General features: G+C 41.2%; 1 protein-coding gene across 1 annotated transcript; it reads right to left on the bottom strand.

The window, feature by feature from the left end:
• Nucleotides 1–227: 227 nt before the first annotated feature.
• On the bottom strand, nucleotides 228–22,800 carry LOC132321546 (ATPase family AAA domain-containing protein 2-like). Its single transcript, XM_059835044.1, has 16 exons — nucleotides 22,790–22,800; nucleotides 15,884–15,992; nucleotides 15,545–15,660; nucleotides 13,587–13,761; nucleotides 12,866–12,954; nucleotides 12,360–12,519; nucleotides 10,927–11,017; nucleotides 10,116–10,497; nucleotides 7,139–7,322; nucleotides 5,406–5,591; nucleotides 4,000–4,132; nucleotides 3,657–3,853; nucleotides 2,221–2,380; nucleotides 1,739–1,861; nucleotides 1,594–1,642; nucleotides 228–306 (listed from the first exon to the last, which is right to left on the bottom strand). Exons 1-16 carry the CDS (start codon nucleotides 22,798–22,800, stop codon nucleotides 228–230), a joined length of 2,244 nt encoding a protein of 747 aa, XP_059691027.1.
• Nucleotides 22,801–23,113: the final 313 nt, after the last annotated feature.

Genomic DNA, 23,113 nt, shown 5'->3' with positions numbered 1-23,113 from the left:
TTTCAGAAGCAGATTTAGCCACAAGGAGAACCCTCTCTCTTTCGTTTTCTGACCCAGATTTATTTTCATTCCCATTTTTCTGTCGTTCTTGACGTACGCTTCCATTTTCTTCCATAGAAGAATCCTGTGTGGACTCAACTTCCGTGCAATCCATGTTAGAAACATGTTCTTCTGGAGACTCTTCCGCACTCTCTACTTCATTTTGGTCTTCTGGAACTTTATTCTCTTTATTGAACTAAAATTTCCTCCTCTTTGCTGCGATACTTGAAGACGCTTTGTTCTTTCTGCGTTTCCTTTTTGACATCTCTACAAAAAGATATCAGCAAAAGTAAGCCAAAACCTTACCAAAACAGTTCTTCCTTCAAAATCCAGCATCCTCATCTTACTTGACTTACAAGGAAAATTATCAAAGGAGCTCAGGTAACATTGTCTGTCTCCCTACATATGTCTAGAGAAAGAGTTGCAAGTTAATGAGGTCAATTTGCTATTAGATTTTAAAAAGCCAGCTACAGAATTTCACTCGCAAAACCATCAGCTTCAAGATTTTATGAGCAGAAAATTCTTACTTTAGATAGGAAGTATGACCAGAAAGCAAAGTTATTAGGTGAAGTTGCTTACTGTCTTACTACATGAACTAATATAGATGAACAGAAAAGCATTTGGAGATGAGCCCTTCCTCAAATCGGTTATAAAGCTGTAAACTTCAGAAGCTAAACACATGTTGGGCAGAGTTAAAGAGACAATTTTAAGGGAATATTTGCTGGAGAAAAATTTGCCTGTGAAGACTTACACCTCACACACTTTCTGTTAACCTTGTTTAAAACAAACTTAGCATTTTTGCCTTCCAGAAAAACCCACCGTTCTTTGTATCGATGGAGTACTGCACAAAGTGTATGGGTGAAGTCAATGGCAAAATTCCTAGTCCTGTTATGGAGACCAGGAAAGTTCACACCATGTCATGCGTTTTAGCCGAAAGAGACCCAAGTCCCTTTGTTCCTTCATGTCCTTTTCACAGGAAGAGTGAGGAAATAATTGTCTTTCCTTTACATATCTATTATTATTGCTCCCCTATTTTTCTGCCCTTTCCCCCTTCAGCTGGAAATCACACTAAGAGGTGGCATAGATTTTAGCATTTGAGGGCAGGGAAGGGAAAAATACTGTTTCTCATAACTAAAAGCTAGTTGAGTATTCAGAAACTGCCATGTACAACATTTTTGACTTCAAGAGAGAGCAATTTAGGAGCCGTTAAACATCAGTTGGGTCATCAAGTCCAGTGTCTTACAATGTAAACCATCCACTGTACTTGAACTTCATAACTCTATCGAATGAATGACCTCTGGATTTATCTCACGTTTTGAAACAAATTAAAAACACTGAACGCCTCCGGCACGAAGAACCAGGCATCACAGAAACCTGTTATGTCACAAAACCAGAGAAGGTATCAGTGACTTTAGCACCTTCTCCAAGAAAGTCTGAATAAAATGCAACTTGCCTTCAGAGCACGGTGTACTGGAATCTACAGGCGCTGCTGGCATCTTCATCTTTTCGTTACACTTTGGGTCTGTTTTCTCACAGCCAGGAACATAGTTCTGCTTTGGCATTACACGGTAGTAAGGTGGAGCATACTTTGAAGAGCTACAACCTTGGAATAAAGAACAGATAGCAAAGAATTGTGTCTTGCATTGTTGGTTACAAATACCGAGACAAGTCTTGAAATCATTAGCGTCAAAAACCATACCTCTTTTCTTGCGAGATTCTTGAATTTCTTCACAGCGCTGTTCAAAATCTTCATCCATTTCCTCTCTCACGATGGCATATGCAGTATCTCTCAAAGCACAAGCTCTGTGCCTAATGAGACGATCTGAAATTTTACAGTCAGAACTGAGTCTTTTCTACCAGCCGATGAAATCCTTTCTTTTGATTACTTATCGAAAGATTTTGCTCTTTTCATAGATAGGTTCTGAAGGGTTATCTCAGTGAATATTTTCAGCATAACAACATAAAAGTTAATCATTAAAGCAAAAGCACTAGTTACTGATCAACACTTCTATCACAATTTCTTGTCCAAGTAGTTTAATGCTCCAACATTTACAACCTGGCAAGAAATGCTCTCTGTGGATGTTTAAAATGATCGAATCCCAAGTCTACTGTCCACAGACGACGTTTATCAATTTATACATTTTTAATTTTTCCAAATTAGGGATCAAAACACATTCTTACCTCCAGGGTCTTTATCTGGGTTGTACTGTAAAGCATTGCTGCAGATTAGATCGATGTCTTTTAGAAAATCTCCTGCAGTTAGGTACTGGTGCAAGTCAATCTTCGAGAGAACTGCCGAAAGGTCCATGGGCTGTTTAATGACTGCGTCATAATCAGGTACCTACAAATGAAATATGCGTGTTCAGAGATTTAACAGAGTATCTACCAACATTAATTATTTTAATAACGTAAAATAAAGGACTTCTTCAAAACCCCAAATATTTATGACACATCCAAAGATATGGAAATTAACCAGTTAGTTGCTTGAAAATAGAAGGGCTATTTCAACTGGCTTTGAAGAGACAGACCAGAAGAGGGAAAAACAAGAAGCAGGGAGGTCAGAAGCACGTGTGGGGCAGAGAAGGGAGCAGACACCCAGAGTGGGATTCATTTCACTTTGCTTCAGCAAACCACAGCAAAGAAAGCTTTCTCAGTAGAGTCACCCGAGATTCTCTTTGTTGTTGGCGGGAAGAAAAAGGTGCAGGAATGCACCTTTGAAGTATCTGTCCTAGGCATCTACTTTTGCATGAGATAACTGGACCGAGAGGTGCCGATTTCTTTACTCAGACCATAAAAGGAGCCTAATGACTAGTAGAGATGAGGACATCTAGGTTTGTTTAGGTTATTTACATCTCAGAAACTAGAAGTAAAGGGAAAGACAAGTCAGTGGATGTTTAGGGGAACAGGACTTTGCTGAAATGCAAAGCTCTATTAAAACGACAGCTGACTTCGAAGTATATGCCCCTGGCTTAGACTTATTCAATACATTACATGAGAAAAAAAAAAGAAAGCATATGGGAGGAAGAAGAAACCACACAGCCCTTATGGTTGATCTTATACGGAGGAGCCCCAGACGAAACAGAGAATAGAATCTTAGAATTTATTTTAAAAACTGCTGTTCTTACTCCTGTTCTCACAGAAACTACTGACAGTCAATTAAAGAGCTTTAGGCTTTATTAAAACAGTCCTATAGATACTGTTTATAATTATAAAGAAAGAGATCTCTCTGCTTTTCAGTGCTGTAACATGCCTACATGTCAAAGCCTTTTCATGAGTGAACTGTGTTGGCAGTTGGTCTAACTGGCAGTCGGTCTAACTGGCAGTCGGTCTAGATGATCGTTATAGGTCCCTTCCAACTGAAATATTCTAAAGTTCTGAAGGCATTGCAGAAGGAACCCGGGGCTTTCAGTGAAACTCAAATAACAGACATTTGAGGGCCTCAAGGAGTCAGCAAAAGTAAAAGCAAACTTCCTGCTTCTTGAAAAATCAGAATAGTACGGTCCTAAAAACAAAGGCAAACCTTCCTATAAAGAGCACACAAACTCTGAGAAATATAAACACGCAGAAATTATGAATACACACAGATAAAATGGTATTACAGATCAACACTAATTTACCTCCTCTGGGTCGACAGGCTTTGTAAATGCTCTGAAACGTCTGTCACCAGCAAGTCTACGAGTCACATCCCTTAAGAAAATCCTAAGTTCACGCAATATATCCTCCTCCTGCTGCTCCAGCTGTCTTATTTCTTCCTCTGTCAGCTGTGGAGGCTTAGGCGGTGGTGCTACAGGCAGTACTTCCAATGTCTGCCAAGCTTAAAAGAATCAGAAACTTTTAGTCAATTTACGGTACTCAAATACAAGCCTATGAAAAATTATTGATAGAAAATTACCACCAAAGCAAATGCTGTAGAGCTGTTAACTTACAGTTAGCAAAGTTTTCTATGTAGAATATCCTCACCTGTCTTAGTTTTTGATGCAGGAGGTTTAGCAGTTTGATTTACAATTAAGTCCTCAAAAAATGTTCTTCTTTCTTCCTCATTAGGCAACTGGATTTTGAACACTTCATCATCATTAATAAACAATTCTTTTATCTAAAGCACGAGGAGAAAAGATATTTCAGATGTAAGGTCACACAAATTCATGTTCTGTTCCAAAAAGATGAGTGCCTTTCCAAATTAAACTGAATAATCACCTTGATAAGACAAACTGTGAAAAGGTATCTTCTTGGCTTTAAAAGGCTGGATTTTCATAGGTTAGCATGGCAAATTAAAGTATCTTCTCTAAGGAACACCTCTAGAGTTAAAGCTCAATGAAGGGACCCTATGACACACTGATAAAGTGCTGACATTCAGCACCTCCTAGACTGCTTATTTTGTATTTACCTGCCTTGCTGTCCTTTAGTTTGAATCTTTATGGCAGCTATAGAAGGAACAGGCAGGATTCAGGAGACAAGTGTGGGCTTTTTTGGTAAGGTGCTGTGGTTTTTTTTTAAATTAATTTAAATGAGGTGTCTAAAGCTGCACACTTCCAAGTTTTACTCCATTTTTCAATCTCTACTACCAGAAAGTATGGAAGGAATTTCAATACTTATTTTAGAAAGAATTTATTAACCGTAGAAGAATTTCTGTAGAAAGTTAAGCCCTTTCAAAGCATTTGATGATAAACACATCTAGGCAACCCCCTCTCTCCCCCCCAGTAAATGAGACAAAATAATCAGAGCAGCATATTCACATTTTGAACACCTTCCTTTAATGCACACTCTCAGATACCTAGAAAGCTAAGCACATACTCTTACTGAATTTTGTTAAGAAATACAACTAAAAATAGATTTCCAAGTTACTTAAACAGAAGTTGGAACTTAGCTTTCTGATTTGTAAAGCTTTCACCGATATGAAGAAAGAAATGGAAATTTTTAATAAAGAATTTAAATTTGAAATTACATTCCATCATTAAGAGTGTGACCATCGTACTTTCTCTGTAAAACTATCTTTCACTTTTCAGTAAAAGTATCTTTTTCCCATGTACATTTCAAGCACCGTATATTCTTGACTAAGTACGTACCTAACAATCTTGAAGTCACTGGAATTATTGTCTGAAGTAAATGTTTATGTCTGTCTAATGAGCATGAGTGTGTGAGAAGGGGGAAAAAGTTGGGTCAAAGTCAAGCTCTTTACTCAGAAAACACTTTAGGCAAATGCTTTCAAGCATTGTTTTGTCTAAGCAAATTTTAAGAGACCTGGTTAGGGTGCCTGAGTAATAACAGTATGAATTTGCTTAAGAGTGCACAGTACTCCAACGTTTAAAGGATTTATAAATTAACAAAACACTGACTAAAAAAAGTAAGAAAAGTATCAACAGAAATACCTCTTCTGGGAGATCTGCATGACACACATCAGATGTTGCAAGCAGCAAAACTGGAGCAAATGCTGGAATGTTCTGCAGTAGTGTTGTAAAAGTAGCTCTCAATGTAGCTCCAGCAGCCTCCCACCACAAATGGATATGTGGAATATAAATGATACTTGATGCTGTTCTTTGTGCTTCTCGCATCAACTGGTAAAATGAAAGCTTGGATAAGAAAACTAAACCATGTAGAACAGGCTAATAAATAACTACGTGTCAGTCAAACTATCTTATGAAATAGGAGCACATGCAGCCAAAACATCAAAACAATCCAACAAAAAACAACTCCTTAACAATAAGGTAAAATTTTCACTTTACTCAAATATGGACATTGCTACACAGACAGAAACTGACCTGAATCTCTGCCTGATTTCAAAACTACTTAGGTGTAAGGTAATGCCTAAAGAGCCTTACAACTCAGCTGCTGTGGTGGTGTGCCTGAAAAAACAAGACTAACCCTTGAGCAAGATGTATTAGCCTGGGTAAATCACTACACGACTCCGACTGCACCATTTTCAATTCAGAGTGCGCACATATCCAAGTCACTCTGAAGCACAGTTTGAACAAGCAAAGACCTATGTGAAAAGATGAGGGCTGACACTGTGAAAGAAGCCTGGTTACAATTCATAACTTCACGTACATTTTATAAGAGGTGACCAGTCTGAATAGCTGCCTGAATAGCTAAATCACTCACAGCCTCTCATTATCAATCAGACCAGATTACATGCTTTGGAAGAACACAAGCCATTGCCTACAGATGGTACCTCGATCACAGAAGAGGACATGCATCTACCACATGAGGGAAGCGGCAACAGTCCTTTCACATGACAAATTTCTCCGTGCACCCTTTCAGATTATCAATATTCAGGGAGTTCCTGTCACAAGATGGGAAGTGCACGTGGTATATCCGGGCAGTGACTAGACATGCTAGTTATATGACAGCAGGTGCAACCATCACATAACACAAAAGGAATTGTTCCTCTTATGTGACAAATGAGTATCCAGTCATGTAACATGTCCATCCTTACTTGTAGAGCTCTCAAATGCTGCTACTAAAGGTGAAAATATTTTAATACAGTGATGTCAAACAACGAAACAGATTTCCTGCCTAAAAGTAAAAAGGAAAACAGCACTAAATCTGCTTATATTTAATTTCTAGTATAAGAAAAACAAACATAAGCGTTCCATGAATTTTAACGCTTTTCCTGCATATACTGCAGCAGTACAAGCTGTATAGGTATATATAAGAAAAGAAACACTTCTTTTCCCCAAAAGCTTGATTGCCTTACAAATATAATGAAAATGAAGGTTACAAAAAGTGCATGACAGGCAGTCAGGCTGCTGCAGAGCCATCTACTGGGAGCACAGATTCTTAAGCAGCAATGAAAACAACTTTCTGGATCCCACCGAGATGGGGAGGACTTCTTGCTATAAAGAGGGGTTTATTAGCAGCACCTCCCGGCTTCCCGAGCTGCTAGCAACATCCTCACTTTCCATTCCTTTGGAATGAAAGATACGGCCACATGTAACATCCTCATTTGGTATCATTTGATCTAGCAGAAAAGTGGCTTTTCAGACAGAAGTAAACCTAACAGCACATTCAAACCAGGGCACCTCCATTAACAATGAATTTTGCTTACTTTACTAGTTTATATACAGTTCATGAATCCTATGAGATTAAAGAGAAAAAACGGTACCTGTGCACATGTTTCTTCCGATGATGTGATGCTAACAAACAGAACAGATAGGTCTAGTGTATAGACTGGAAACTTTTCCAGGGCATGTATTACTGCAGGTGCCAAATGAGAAGCTTGCCCGTATCCTGGCTCTCCAACTAGTAAGAACCGTGGCCTGCAAGATGTTGGCTGGTAATAAGCATTTCTAGAACAGGAAGAAGAAAACAAGTTTAAAAATGAGGTGATGAATAGGCACACAGAGGATAAGGTTTTTTCCTATACACCTTTCTTTCTTTTTTTTTTCCCTTTCGGTAAATACTCTCCATGTTCCAGCAAATAATAAGCTGGTCTGTGATCAGGAACACTGTCAAAGCCCATTTTCTTTTTAAAAAACTTGTACCATACCTCCCTTAAGAAATCCTGCCAATCCCCAGCATGTCTGCTGTTCCTTTGGCTGGGTTAAGTAACGGCTCTTAAATCATACAGGGGGACTGTCCAGCTAAATACACATGTGACAACTCATCAGTAACCCGATATGGGGGAGAATAACAACTCTATCTCTCAGCACACGCCTATCTGGATCTCCTCACTGCCCGTAGACACTGATTTTCAGTAGGTCTTGAGTTTAAGTAGCTGTGAGATCTCTACATCTGTCTAGTTTAGCTGAAATTTGGCCATAGTTACTGGAGATAGTGGGAAGGAAGGAGTAGAACAACATTTCTAGAAAAAAATTAACGTGGGCACTGAAACACATTAGCTGTATCTGAAGAAGTACACAAATGGACTGGTTAAATTACAGCAGTACACTCAATATGTATTAAGATGTATATTTATTTTATTCAGTCATTCTAATGTTTCATCTTTGAATTGTCTATTAATTTCCTAGTAATCCTGCTTTACTAGCATGAAACACATTGGTGAAGAGCATTCGTTTTTTTCCACCACAATACTATTGTACCTTTGCTGGCTGAAGTCAAAGATCTAGAGACCTAACCAAGCTCAGCAGGTCAGAAGATTTTCTGGACAGCGCAGCAATAGAAAGTGAGAAAAATAACTGACCCACCAGTGACGACAATAATCTGTTTTTTCAACTGTCAGCTTCTATGACTTCCACATTAAAATGTTAAAAAGTTAACATAAACTTAGTCAGTTAAAGGTACAAAATGCAGACATTGTTTAAGTTTTTCTCACAGTGTTTTAACAAACCATTTCTCAGTTCTGTTTCTGCTACATAATTCGCTACTGGTTTAACAATCTTGGAAATTAGAAGGGCAAAAGATGTCTACACGAATCTGTAGGGTTTTTTTAGCTAAAAGGACAGGCAGCACGTTTCTTTGGTCTTGAGTCTTTCAAGGTTTGCCATGGATTAAATCAACACATTCTAATAGTCTGTGGACCACTTTGACTTAGGAAAAGAGGGCTGGGCCATTCAGTTTGATGGGTTATGGCAGTGTACTCCATTAGAACCTCAGTACCCAGCTGGATCTTCACGCTTACTTCTTGCAAATATTGATCACCCCCCCACACCCCTCCCCTCTACTTCTTCATCTACCACCCCTCACACCAAAACTGTTTACAGACACGGCCATCTTAATAATGCAAACATAAAGGGACAAATATGTACCTGCTAAAATTGAGGAATTTTTCCTTTTGTCTACCAGGCATTTCAGGAGTTGGCTTATCTTCAAAGATTGATGGTGATTCCTCATCACTGTCAATTGCATAATTTCTTAAAATATGATTTAAACTGTCTGAAAGACAAGAGAGGTTTGTTAACTTTCCTGAATAGTCCATATCTTGCTCTCACATTAATACAGCTTCTAAATCAGTGCTGGAGACCCCTTATATTGTATTTCTTCATTTGAGGGCACATGCAGAATGTTATTTTCTGAAGAGTTTATCCTACCACAGATCTAAGGAGATTGCACAAGTCTCTACAAAGCTGTCCTACATCACATGATTTGCATAAGGTATTCTCTCTCTGTTGGTGAAAACAACAGGAGGTTTCTTCCTTAGAATAAAGATGATTAGGAACTTTTGTAGTTCCTAGGCACCTGAAGAACCCAACAAGGCCACTTCTTTCTGGAGCAGGTTCCCCCACTGGATGTGGGGAAATTAAGTGAATGTGGTGGCCACAGACTTCCCTTTGTCTAGGACTAGTGAGTCAGAATATACAGACCAACACATCTTCTAAATAAGGCTCCTCAAAGATCCCCGAAGGAAGAGATCATGAAAGGCCAACAACGGAGACGGGATGCAATTACCAATCCCTTAGCCTCTCTGCTTTTATATTGTTGGTGGGTTTCTGCCTCTTTCACCAATGCAAACAATCTACCAGCTCTACTGGGAGTAATACTGGCAGGATATTCTCCAGGGATTAGGATAATAACTAACTATTCATGGATCTCCGTTAATCAGGAGTGCAGCGAGTTTATCAATTTATTTGCTGTCACCAACCGACAGACAACTTGGTCAGGGTTGATGCAGTCAGGAGTGTGAGCTCACATATGCTATGCAAGCCAAGCCCCAGAGTATACGTTACTGAAACATTCTGATCTCATGTGCAGGCGTACAGTGTGATCCACAAACATTCAAATTAGGAGACTATGGTTAAAAATCACGATAGCTGTAACAATATTTAGCTTAAACCACTTATAGTTGTATTGTGGTTCTGACATTCTTCACAGGAATTAGAAGCATTCATGTAAAAATGCCCTCTCCCCCCATTTAAACATTTATTTTGAAAGAGGTGCCTCACACATTAAACCTTAAATCCATCTCTATGAATGATAAACACGATATTAGCTACTGTGAGAAACAGGGTGCTCTAGGAGAGAATGCATAGTTCTCTCCTATGTATTGCGAGTCATTCACAGCTCCCATCCAGCACTTCAGTTTAGAATCCAGAATAAAAACTATGCACGATATTCCTGAAATAAAGGCGTGCATGTGCATATTATAAAATCCTACTGTCATTATGGCTGAGAGGTTTCTGTACGTTGATTGCACAAATCGGAAGTTTTTGCTTTGGCAGAAGTTTAAAGAAGCAGCTACTATTGTTATACCTTGCTGTTGGCCCTTCTTTAGAGCAAGCTCTGCGTGGGGAAATACTCTCTGCAAGGCTTGTAAAATTCTTGCTAGTGTGTTTTCAAGCAGTGGTTTTGAAATAGGTGATAGTGCTCGCCCAGGTGAAGCCACAGCCCTCCGTGAAGCTGGAACAGTCTTCTGCATAGCCATGACAAAATCCTTCGCTGTTATTTTAATAGAAGCAATATCTAACTGCAGTTTCTCACTGCTTTTGTATATTTGAGGATAGCGGCGGCGCAGAGCACAGAGGGCAGCTTCAGCACATAAGCATTTAATATCAGCACCACAGTATCCTAATAAACAAAACAAGAATCAAATGTTATGTCAGTCTCAGGCAACACAGAAGTCAAGGCCAAGGTTTCCAAAGTGCAACACTGAAAGACTTTGTATGCAGCTAAAAATTAACAGGCTAAGAGATAATCCAAAGCGTTACCGAACTGCAGAGAAGTTTTGTTACGTGGCTCGCAGCCTGATACCCTGCGCTTATGAAGCGGCCTCCTAATCAGAACTTTAGTCCTGAGGAAGAGGCCCCAAAGCTCTTTAATGTTCTGAGACACAAGAAGAAAATTAAAAGAAAAGAAGCATCTAACTTTGTTTGCTCCCAAGGCGTGTCAGCTGCCTCACTCTGCAGCAAGGCACAAGAGCTCGGGTGCTGCCGAGTACAAGCTCAGATTCCTTAGGACTCAGTCACGTGCAGGGACTGACTTTGTTTTCAAACTTACCAACACATTTTTCAGCTAGCTCTTCAAGAAACATGTCCAGTGGCTTAGGGGTCCAGTCTCGTGTGTGAATCTTGAAAATATCTTTTCTAGCCTGGAAACAAAATGGTTGCATTTTGGTTTGTCCTAAGTTTTCTCTTAAAAATAAAAAACAAAACACAAAACCACCTCACATTAATAAAAATACTTTTTCTCTCCTATTCAGCAAAATCTCATGCTGACAGGCTCATTAGTTCATCAAATTTGGTTTTCTGCCAGTTCATTCAAGGAAGACAGTCCTAGCACTACCTTTCAAATTGCTACAGTTACTACGAAGAACAATAATTATGACTCAAACTCCTGTCATTGATCCAGAAAATGTCAAATGTTGCCTGTCTTCGTGTCTGATCTTAGCAAGACTTTCATTTAAGTATTTCCTGGTACACAGATTAATTATGGCAGATTTCTAGAATTCTTCCACAGTAGGGAACTGTGTATTATATCCATTTCATGGCACCTCCTCTCCTGTTCCTGAAAGCAGATAGAAACTGGAGGCAAATGTGTGTGTTAACTACACTGCTCAGTGCACTTTTATTAGCCTTCACTCCAATAAGCATTTTATCCTTTTTCCAAAAAGTGCTACTAAAAGAAAAAGCAATTCAGCGGTAGCCAGAGAAAAACCACAAAAACAGGGTTCCAGTTTTGCACATTATCGTCCCCCCAATATGTTTTTGTTGCTATATACCTATTTTTTCATTGCTTAGCTATTGCCATTGAACTAGAAGCTTCCCAAGCCCTGCACCTGTGCAGTGTACTTCACATCTTTGTCCAAGTCGCTGCTAACGAGTACCAGTAAGAATGTCAGATCCCCAAATACTTATAGGTAACGCCCAGGATACCCAGCCTGGGAACAGTCCAACACAGGTACGTCCACTATCCATTCATAAACCAAGAACTGAGAGCAAGAGCGCTTCAGGGTGAAAGTGCCTAATTGGATTAAATAAGTAAGCAAACATGAACCGCTTTGGGAATGAAAAATCTTAAGTTGCTCCAGCACCAGCCTTGGTAAAAGTTGTTGTTAGCAAAAAGGAATTCTTGCGTGCACACCATTTCTGTCATTTTCCAGATGAGATAGCAGTAATTTATAGCTAATTCAGACATTGATCCTTACTTAAACATTTCGGTGACTAGCAGCATCCCCTTTTCTTGGCTGGTCACAGTGAAACCAAAATTAATTCTAGAACTACCTACTTGTTGAAATCATCTTAGTCATATATATTCAGTACCAGATCTGCCCTCCACAGCACAACGCAGCTCTCTCCAGACATCACTCTTTTGTCCAAGTTGTACAACACTGATTTCGACTTTAACTGCTCCGGGATACTGCACTGTTATGTGATTTTGTTGCAAAGAGGGACTTTGCCACATTAGCATTAGGGTTGAGTTTAAGTTCTGACCTCTTTATTTGGCAGGCTGAAGAGGAACTCTCGATCAAACCGTCCGGGTCTTCGTAAAGCAGGATCTATAGAATCCAGCCTGTTGGTGGCTCCAATTACCACAATCTCTCCTCTGCTGTCTAACCCATCCATAAGTGCCAGAAGTGTTGATACAATAGAGCTAACAGAAAAATATAATTTTCATTCACTGGGTTAGTAAATTTTGTTACATTTTACATGACCTTCTCCAATGACCACTCAAAAAGGACAAGCTTTTATTGATGAGATGCTCCTTACTGAAAGACTCGTTTTGAGACATAAAAAAACAGACAAGGTAACACAGGTCTTGTGCTGCTATCAAGCTTAGTGAATTGTTTTCAATTATTGTTTAAAAACCATCTGAAGTTTAGTAGCATTGAATTACTAGTTTTCAGGACAAATGAATGTGTCACATGAAGTTAAATAGGTTGTGGTCTTCTTTTCACAAAGATCTAGCAGCTTCTATGTAGGTACAAAAAATGTACTACCTATGGATTTCGTCTTGTTCACAGGACCGCACAGGAGCAAGACCATCTATCTCATCAAAGAAAATAATTGAAGGTCGCATCTGGTAGGCCTAGAATGAAAACACAGGAATACTGACATAAGTAAACCAGCACAATTTTAAAGAGAAAAACGTCATGGTTGGAAAGTCACTGGAGCTAGATTTTTCCAGCTAGCATCAGGGATCTCTACTAATTGAGCTAACGGAGTAAGTGGCACGAGTAACAGAAGACAGCAGCTATGTCAACCCACTGAGACTGGGTGACAGGAAACAAATCATACCAGTAGTATTTACAGCTATTTGGCAACCACCGAGAACAGAGCCAGGACTTAATTCAATTACAGGTTCTGGAAGCAAGCTTCTGTTATGAATTTAAATGACCATGCTTGCAGCCTGCATCTGTTTCCCTCTGATCTAAAGCCACCGTCTCTTGCCTCTTGAAACCTTTTTTGTGGCTGTTTGATGGTTTTTTTTTTTGGGGGGGGGGGTGCTTTGCGAGGTTCTCTCATTTGTTTTATTAATCTTTCCCAATACATCTCAAGATTTCAAGCCCCTAAAAAACCCACTGAAAAAAGAAACACTGACAATCCCGTTTCAGTGGAAGGAACTGACAAAACCCAAAAAAGAGTGAGTTCTTAAAAATATTGACCACAGAAAACCACAGTTACAACTCGGACAGAACACGTGGCACGTTTCCACCTTACCTGATCAAACAATAAACGAAGCTGTCGTTCAGATTCCCCCGCCCATTTACTCAGGCAGTCGGCACCTTTTCTCATAAAAAAGGCTATTCTCCTGTCACCTTGGCTACATTCATTAGCAAGTGCACGAGCAACCAGTGTCTTCCCAGTCCCTGGAGGGCCATAGAAGAGACAGCCTCTGCAATTAAAAATACCAAAGATTCACATAAGAAAAAAACATCATGGCAAAGTACCTATTACAACCCTCATCCCTACAACACACAACTCTTCTCTCTAGCTTACACTTGACATGTAAGAGAGCGGTAACAGCTGAAGCGTGAGAAAAGTCAAACCAGATGGAAGTTTTGTGTTCCTACACAACTCAACAAGGCAGTAAACAACATGAATAAAGAGGATCATGCAGATGTACAGAACCTTGAGAAATGATCGTAGTGTCCCAGAACAACACTTCCAAAACTGCTGACAAACTAACAGGGGTGGTTACAGCACAGTGGAGCCAAACAAGAACAAACTTCAGCACAGAATCTAAGACTGGGCTAACTTATGAATCACCAGTTCATTCTTCAATGATACACGGCACATTCATTCTTGTTTTCACAAAAGGCAAGATTTGATAGTAAAGCATTTAATTCTCCCGTAAAAAGCTTTAAGTTAGTGGACTTGGTCTCCCATTGCTGATGATAAATGAGGAGGAAGTCTGAAGCTGGGATATATAAATATAGCCATCAGATAAATATAGCCATCAGATAAATATAGCCATCAGCTAGAAAAGCCAATACACTGCTGTTTCAAAAAGAATTTAAATGAATAAAGAAGCAAAACACAGATTTTGTTGTCGTTCTTTGTAATACTTTTAAAGTTACTGAAAGCAAAGGATTAAAAGTCGTATTTCAATATACCATGATTGAGTTTTGCTGACCAAGAATATGTAAAGCTAACTAATAATTTCATTTCATAACTAAGTACAACAAACGCTGCAAGGTTCTAGTTGCAAGTCCTATCAATTGTAAACTTGATACTTGAGCACTTGAAAAAAAAGAGAGTCGGTGGGAGAGACAACTGGACTTCCAAGAAACAAATTACAGTTGACTACCAGTAGGTAATTCCTTCTTCCTGCTTATAAACTAATGAAGTTGACTTGTACGTAGAACTCAAAACAAAAACACTCCAACCCTGCCTTTTAAAGGCAAGACACTTTCAAAGTATATTCTCCCCACACAGTACATCTTTGATCCTACATATATTCTGGATTCTATCCATTTTTAAGAAATTACTTTTTACTACTGCTAAAAAACCCCATCAACACTCCTGAAAATTTTGAAGCATGGAAACATATTGATACCTCAGTTGAATATTCTCATGAAAATGGGTGACCAGCAGGTCGAGGGAGGTGATTCTTCCCCTCTACTTCACTCTCATGAGACCCCCCCTGGAGTACTGCGTTCAGCTCTGGGGCCCCCCACGTAAGGACAGGGACCTGTTGGCGCAAGTCCAGAGGAGGGCCACAAAGATGATCAGAGGGCTGGAGCACCTCTCCTATGAAGACAGGCTGAGAGAGTTGGCATTGTTCAGCCTGGAGAAGTGAAGGCTCCGGGGAGACCTTAGAGCAGCCTTCCAGTACCCAAAAGGGGCCTACAGGAAAGCTGGAGAGGGACTTTTTGCAAGGGCATGTAGTGACAGGACAAGGGGTAATGGCTTTAAAACTGAAAGAGGGTGGATTGAGATCAGCTATAAGGAAGAAATTCTTCACCATGTGGGTGGTGAGGCACTGGAACAGGTTGCCCAGAGCAGCTGTGGACGCCCCAACCCTGGAAGTGTTCAAGGCCAGGTTGTATGGGGCTTTGAGCAACCTGCTCTAGTGGAAGGTGTCCCTGCCCATGGAAGAGGGTTGGAACTGGATGATCTTTAAGGTCCCTTCCAACCCAAACCATTCTATGATTCTATGAAACAATGTCTGTTACCTTGGAGGTTGAATTTTGAATCGCTCAAAGACTTCTGGGTAAAGCAAAGGAAAAACGACCATCTCTTTTAAAGCTGAAATGTGGTCAGAAAGACCACCCACACCATCAAACCGTACCTAAAGAGAAATTCAAAAGAACACATTTTATATGTTAAAGAAAGCTGCAACCTTGATAAGGTTCCATCAGAAATTGTATGTCAGCACAAAGGAAATGCTCTGGGCAATTTTCAAACTGCTTGAGAGAAAATTGTAAACCAAGGTAGCTGTAGACAGCACGTTATTGAAAGCTTTCATAAACACTGGAAACATCTCACTGACACAATGAACTAAAAATACTTACTGAACAATCTGTTTGCATTGGATCAACGTCAGCCAGACGTGCTCCAATTTTCATTCGATCCTTGTGAATTCCCTTCAAATCGTCTTTCCGAAAGTTTAGTGGAAGACACCTGATTTGAATTAAGGAGAAAGAGAAAAGCGCTTTCTAACTTACGATGCAGCTAGAAGGTTTTTGCTTTTATAACAATGGCAAGTGAATGCAGAAAACCTTACAAATGAGCTTAAACTTCCTAAATAGTTAAATACGTGTTCAAATTGTTTTCTATTTAATGTCTGTGAGTAAATAAAGGAAAAAGGTCACTGCAGGCATTAAACTGGGTTTACTTCAACAACTCTTAGCACTTACGAATAGCCACACCAGTCAACACAGCACATACATGAATGCAAGCTCTCACTACTTAAAAATTAGATCAAATGTTCAAGGTTTTTATAGATTTAAGAACAAGCATTTGAGATTTGCAAAAATACACTGTTTTCAGGTTTATTTTCCCTCTCGGTGAGTACAGTAAAAAAAATCCATTTAAGCAAGAGAAAAATAAGAATTCTAAAGATCATAGTAAGACAACAGAAAGAAATTATGGCAGTTTATAATAGCACTTAAGTTGTTCTGCATGACAGCATTAAGTAATTTTCAGTTCACAGCCTTCCTCAGACAACAGGCTGCTTGTTCTTCTCTTAACTGTAATCTAAGTTTTGTACTGGTTTTCCATGACTATACATGCTGGAAAAAACATCCCACTGCTGTTACACTTGGCAAACCTTTCTGAAAACAATGTCCATTTGGGCTTCACAAAGAGAATTAAGCCATGGACAGACAGGCAGAAACACTGGGACTACTTCACTTTGGCTTTATCCAACTTTCCTCAGTATCTTAACTCAACCAAGCATTATAAGAACATTCATAAGCATGGAAGAAAAGTTAATTAAAAGTGAAGGCAGTTCTGATGCTAAGAAAATTCATTTAGAGGGCAAGTACATAAAAGATGCTCTGGTATGAAGACCTCTCTGCAACTGGCAATCCCAAAACAGAGACACCAGTGGCAAATTTCAACATTGGCTGTGCCCAAATTCTTTACACATGAAACACCTTCCAAATACATCCTCCCGCACATGCTCTCAGACCTGGAAGTCTTAAGCAGCCACAAGCACCTATTTCCAAAAAACAGGTTAAACAGTTTTGCTGTGAAGTACAAAGCCCCACACCTTACACAAATCAATGTATTAACAATAATTCACAGAATCACAGAATCACAGAATCACTACGGTTGGAAAAGACCTGTAAGATCATCAAGTCCAACCTGAAAAAAAAAAAAAACCAAAAAAAAAAAACCACACACAAACAACCCACGCAAGCCAACCACCACACAACAACAACAAGGCACAACACACCAAAAACCAACCCACCCAACACCACACAGCACCATGTCCATCAAGCTACATCCCACAATGCCACATCCACACGCTCCTTGAATACCTCCAGGGAGGGTGACTCTACCACCTCCCTGGGCAGCCTATTCCAATGTTTCACTACTCTCTCGGTAAAGAACTTTTTCCTAATATCTAGCCTGAACCTCCCCTGGCGCAACTTGAGGCCATTTCCTCTAGTCCTGTCACTAGTCACTTGGGAGAAGAGACCAACACCCACCTCTCTGCAACCCCCTTTCAGGTAGTTGTAGAGAGCGATAAGGTCTCCCCTCAGCCTCCTCTTCTCCAGGCTAAACAACCCCAGCTCCCTCAGCCGCTCCTCATAAGACTTGTGTTCCAGACCCCTCACCAGCTTCCTTGCCCTTCTCTGGACATGCTCCAGCACCTCAATGTCTTTCTTGTAGTGAGGGGCCCAAAACTGAACACAGTATTCGAGGTGCGGCCTCACCAGCACCGAGTACAGAGGCATGATTACCTCCCTGCTCCTGCTGGCCACACCATTTCTGATACAAGCCAGGATGCCGTTGGCCTTCTTGGCCACCTGGGCACACTGCTGGCTCATATTCAGCCGGGTGTCGATCAACACCCCCAGGTCCTTTTCTGCGGGGGAGCTTTCCAGCCACTCATCCCCAAGCCTGTAGCGTTGCCTGGGGTTGTTGTGGCCCAAGTGTAGAACCCAGCACTTGGCCTTACTGAACTTCATCCGGTTGGCCTCAGCCCATCGATCCAGCCTGTCCAGATCCCTCTGCAGAGCCTTCCTACCCTCAAGCAGATCAACACTCCCTCCCAACTTGGTGTCGTCTGCAAACTTGCTGAGGGAGCACTCTATCCCCTCATCCAGATCATCAATGAAGACATTAAACAAGACCGGTCCCAAAACTGAGCCCTGGGGGACTCCGCTTGTGACCGGCCGCCAGCTGGATTTCACCCCATTCACTACAACTCTCTGGGCTCGGCCATCCAGCCAGTTTTTTACCCAGCGAAGAGTGTACCTGTCTAAACCACGGGCCGCCAGCTTCTCTAGGAGAATACTGTGGGGAACAGTGTCAAAGGCTTTGCTGAAGTCCAGGTAGACAACATCAACAGCCTTCCCCTCATCCACTAGGCGGGTCACCTGGTCATAGAAGGAGATCAGGTTGGTCAAGCAGGACCTGCCTTTCATGAACCCGTGCTGGCTTGGCCTGATCCCTTGGGTATTCTGCACGTGTCCCGTGAGCGCCCTCAAGATGAGCCTCTCCATAACCTTCCCCGGCACCGAGGTCAGGCTGACAGGCCTGTAGTTCCCCGGATCCTCCTTCCGACCCTTCTTGTAGATGGGCGTCACGTTGGCAAGCCTCCAGTCATCCGGGACCTCCCCCGTTGACCAGGACTGTTGATAAATGATGGAGAGCGGCTTGGCAAGCTCCTCCGCCAGCTCCCTCAGCACCCTTGGGTGGATGCCATCAGGCCCCATAGACTTATGAGTCTCCAGGTGGCATAGCAGGTTGTTAACTGCTTCCTCCTGGATCATGGGGAGCCTATTTTGCTCTCCATCCCTGTCATCCAGCTCAGGGAGACGGATACCCTGAGGATACCTGGTGTGGCTGTTAAAGACTGAGGCGAAGAAGGCATTAAGTACCTCAGCCTTTTCCTCATCCTTCGTGACAATGTTCCCCGCCGCATCCAGTAGAGGATGGAGATCCTCCTTGGCCCCCTTTTTGTTGTTAATGTATTTATAGAAGCTTTTTTTGTTGTCCCTCACGACCGTGGCCAGGTTGAGCTCTAGCTGGGCTTTCGCCTTCCTAATTCCCTCCCTGCATGACCTAACGAGGTCCTTGTATTCCTCTTCACTTGCCTGCCCCTTTTTCCAGAGGTGGTAAGTTCTCTTTTTTTCCCCGAGCCTCAGCATAAGCTCCTTGTTCAGCCAGGCCAGCCGTCTTCCCCACCGGCTCTTCTTACGGCACAGGGGCACTGCCTGCTCCTGCGAGCAGGACATACCAGTGCAGGCAGAGGACGAGGAGGAGACCCTACCTGATCAACGACCACGGAATGTTAGCAGAGGTTGCCAGTAACAACCCAGAAGTTCCAAGCTGCACCACCCTGTTGGAACTCTACTATGGAAGGCACCTGCAGCCCAGCAGTTGTCACACGGATGTACCGTATACGTAAGGGCACGTAGGGAAGTCTCAGCCTGACCACTGAATACATTTAGCTCTTGCTGCCAGGAATAACAATACCTTTTTCTGTTGTCAAAAGAAGGAGAAAGTCCCTAGCCAATATTATGCCATAGCAGAAAGGCTTGCTAGTAAGGCTCATTTTAGTAGCTTTGTAAGATCATGAAAAAAACCCACTTACTTTGTTATAAGTTTGTCGAACAAAACAGATTGATTTGTAATGGTGTAACGACTTTGTTGAAGTCTGCAGCTTCAGCGGACCTCCAAATCCCCGTTTTCTTCATGGACTTGTTGTGCAGCTTTTGCATCAGCTCCGGTCTTCAGTGTTCTGGTGACTACAATGCATTAATGTATAAAATATTTTGAGACAGAAAATACGTTAGTCCCTTTATTTCACCGTTGCTCTAGTAAAATGTAAAAAAATCTGCAGTGGCTTGATATTTTCTTTAAATACTGAATTGGAAGTTATTGTCATCACCACAGCATTCAACTTAAATTAATTATGTTTAAACTACCTACCTAAAAGCATGACTTGTATAGCAATTTTTTAATAGACTGGGAAGCCAATCTGATGAAAACAAACACGCAGCTTTTGTTCCATGCAGGAAGCAAGTTCATTCCAGTTACTTCTTTCTGGAAAAGTGAAAGCAACAAATACCTCTCTCTAAGGTGTTTTTACTCCATTCATGTCAAATTGTATCGAATAGTTTTTTTAAAAAAATATTTATGTGGGAAGTCTCTTCTTAAGATGCGTGGTTTTAGTCCATTGTTTAAGCATGCATCACTCATTTTCTGCATCCTGACACAAAAGCTCTAGAAGATAAGAAACGTCTCAAGATAAACTCCCAAATAGCAAAGAACTCAAACGCTTGCCTGCTTTAAAAACGATCTGCCCAGTATTTACCACACAGCATCCTTTGCCACGGGTCTGTTACTTGCACTATCATTAAAACAGTTAAGAGAGGTCAGTGAGGAAGTAGTGCACAATTAGAACTTGAATTACTACACACAAAGCGCATTTCAGGCCCCTTCCTGCGTTCAGCCCATCCATGGCTGGCAGGACGCTGCCTGGAAATAACGCATTTTCCCAGCTGCCAGCAAGCAGCCTCACAGCACCAAGCCTGCTTGTGTACTCAGCACAGTGATTCAGTTCCAAGGTGAATCACTGAACTTCAGTGACACCTTCCCCACATCAGCGGGTTTGTGCGCCTCATGACTGAATTACCTTTTAACTCAAATATTACCTCCTATTTGCAAGAACGATTTTCAATTAATTTGTGTCCTGCAGACTCCAGAAAATCCGTGTCACAAAGAAACCTGAGCTAAGGAACAGATTCTCAGGCACTAGTGCCTAAGAGCAGGCTGGAATTCAAGCTGTGTTCTCCCCAAGCCTGACAGGAATTAATAGCATATCCTTCTATTCTCACCTACCTCTTTCCTAAAACTCGTAGGAAATTCACTATCTTTTCACTATCTATTTTCACAACTTCAGCTGCTTTGGGTTGATAAGTTCAGCAGTTTTTGTGGCCAAGTTAAATAGATGGAGTGACCAAACACAATCCTTCTCAGAAACCAGAGTAAAAAGGAATCCTAGGGAGTTACCACTACTTACCTTCTTTATATTCTTATTTTTTTTTGGTCTGACTTTGGCTTTGCCAACCGCCTACATTAAGAAAGAGAACAGAGGAGAGAAAGAAGAAAAGAATTATTGTATTAGAATATTGTATAGAAGTCTTGTATTGTACTGTTCCCCATCAAGACTAGGAAACCTGACCAAGTTTGTAATCCAGTGCTCCACATCATGCAAAGAAAAGCCTGTGGACCACACTGAGGATTCAGGTCCCAAGTCTGCTGCGTACCATATGCAGACAGTTCGGTAAGGACGCAACTTTCCTAACCGGCTAATCTTGAAGTCTCAATAGTGCAAATAACATCTCAGTAACCAAAGCGGAGGAGAGATCTCAAAGGAGTTGGGAAAAGATGCACATTTTTTATACAAGCAGAAGACTTTTACTAAGAAGAGTGATTCTGGTTCTAAGACACTGACACTGACATTAACATAATCATACTCCCCCGCAGATTTTTAGCTGTAGATTTATCATGACATGACTCATTGTGCATGCTTTCACTTTTCCTTTTAATTCTATGAATTGAACAGGGATTGGACATCTAGAAATACAATACCTCGTAAAGTGTCTTCCATTGACATTTTCACTTAATATTTCCATGCTTTTGTCAAAGCTAGAGTCTGAACAGGGCGGCATGTTTTTTCTCATTGATTTCAAACAGTGTCCACTGAAGCATTCAATTTTGCCAGAGGAAAACTCCTAGGGAAAGAAGGAAATAAGAACATATTAATCTGAACCATGTATGTTGAGCTAAGAAGGGAATTCTCCCTCCTTTAGGCAAGTTTATTCTGTAAGTCTCATGACTTGATAGTGGTGCAACTCATGGCAGGTAAGCCTTGAACCACTTCGGCACCAAGAAGTAGCCCTCAGAAAAAAAACCCAGCCAACCAGCTTTCAAAGCTAAAGCTCCTCTCCACCACACTTTTCTTGTGGACAACTTGAGCTTAATAGCCTTTGAAAAAATTATTGCGGCAAAACCTTTCAGATAAACTTAGAGTTTCATGAAAAAAACCCCACCTTTTATTTCAACGTTGGTTCAGAGAAGCAGCCAAGCTTGACCTTGCATGTCCTGGGATTAAAATCTAGTTAGGAGAGTTTTTCTCCTCTTTCTGTTCCATTTGTGACCTCATTTGGAGGGATATTAAAAGATTTCCTTCAGGAGGATGGCATTTATCCACAGGAAGCCAAAGGGAACTCAAGATACACTTCTTTTATTACCATTGATCTTGTTCACATTGGTATTTCTGCAAGGAGGATGAGTACTATCACTTCTACTATGTGAGGAAAGCTGTGATGACCATGAGAGGTGGCTTGTTCAATTTACAACCCAAGGTTTCATTAGGAATACCCCAAACTACATCTCACACTGAAAAAGGCAGAAAAACGACCAGATTCTTCTACTTCTTGACACTAACTTTACCAAGAGGTACTTCCATTAGTAGTTGATGGAGATGGTGACAGAAGCGTGAAGAATGTCACTACAGGAGGGCAGTGATGCATGCGTAAGGCCCATGCAGGGCCATGCAATGAGAGCTGTGGCCACCTGCTGCTGAGGGGTCAGCCCTGAGCCACAGAGCTGGGCAATCCTGTAACTGTCTGACGGTCTTCTCCTCAGTCAACCTTGAACAAGTCATCCCCACCGTTCACCTGACAACTTCTCATGATAAGACAGACCTTTTGCACGAGGAGGATTTCCATCACCTTTCCTTCATGGCTCGTTTTAAGGAGCACCTCCCTTCCAGCAGTCCTCCGGGCTGGTGGAGCAAGGCCTCATGAGACGCCTCCCGTAACTGGCTTTTGAATTGGGGCATCTGAGATGAAACCCCTGAAGACATTTTCTGCTTCTCAGATCCAGCACAGATGGATGTAACAAGACCTAAAGCTTAACAAGAGGCAGTCGGATATGTCAGAGTCACCCTTAACATTTTTCCTCTCAAAGGTTTAAGAAAGAAATCATAACAGAAAGCCTTTCAACTATTTTTCAATTTGACAGAGCCCTAGGTTTATTTGAAGAAGGCAGGGCTT

This window comes from Gavia stellata, unplaced genomic scaffold (genome assembly GCF_030936135.1).
Source record: "Gavia stellata isolate bGavSte3 unplaced genomic scaffold, bGavSte3.hap2 HAP2_SCAFFOLD_60, whole genome shotgun sequence".
Lineage (NCBI taxonomy): Eukaryota > Metazoa > Chordata > Aves > Gaviiformes > Gaviidae > Gavia > Gavia stellata.
The sequence above is the reverse complement of the archived record's forward strand: the minus strand, read 5'-3'. Positions and strand labels throughout refer to the sequence as shown.

What these genes read in the sequence shown, in the direction of transcription:
- LOC132321546 (XM_059835044.1), bottom strand. An exon ending in CAATGCAAACAGATTGTTCA is followed by an intron (nt 15,661 to 15,883) that starts GTAAGTATTTTT and finishes ATTTCTCTTTAG; the next exon opens with GTACGGTTTGATGGTGTGGG. An exon ending in GCTAGCTGAAAAATGTGTTG is followed by an intron (nt 10,498 to 10,926) that starts GTAAGTTTGAAA and finishes TTTGTTTATTAG; the next exon opens with GATACTGTGGTGCTGATATT.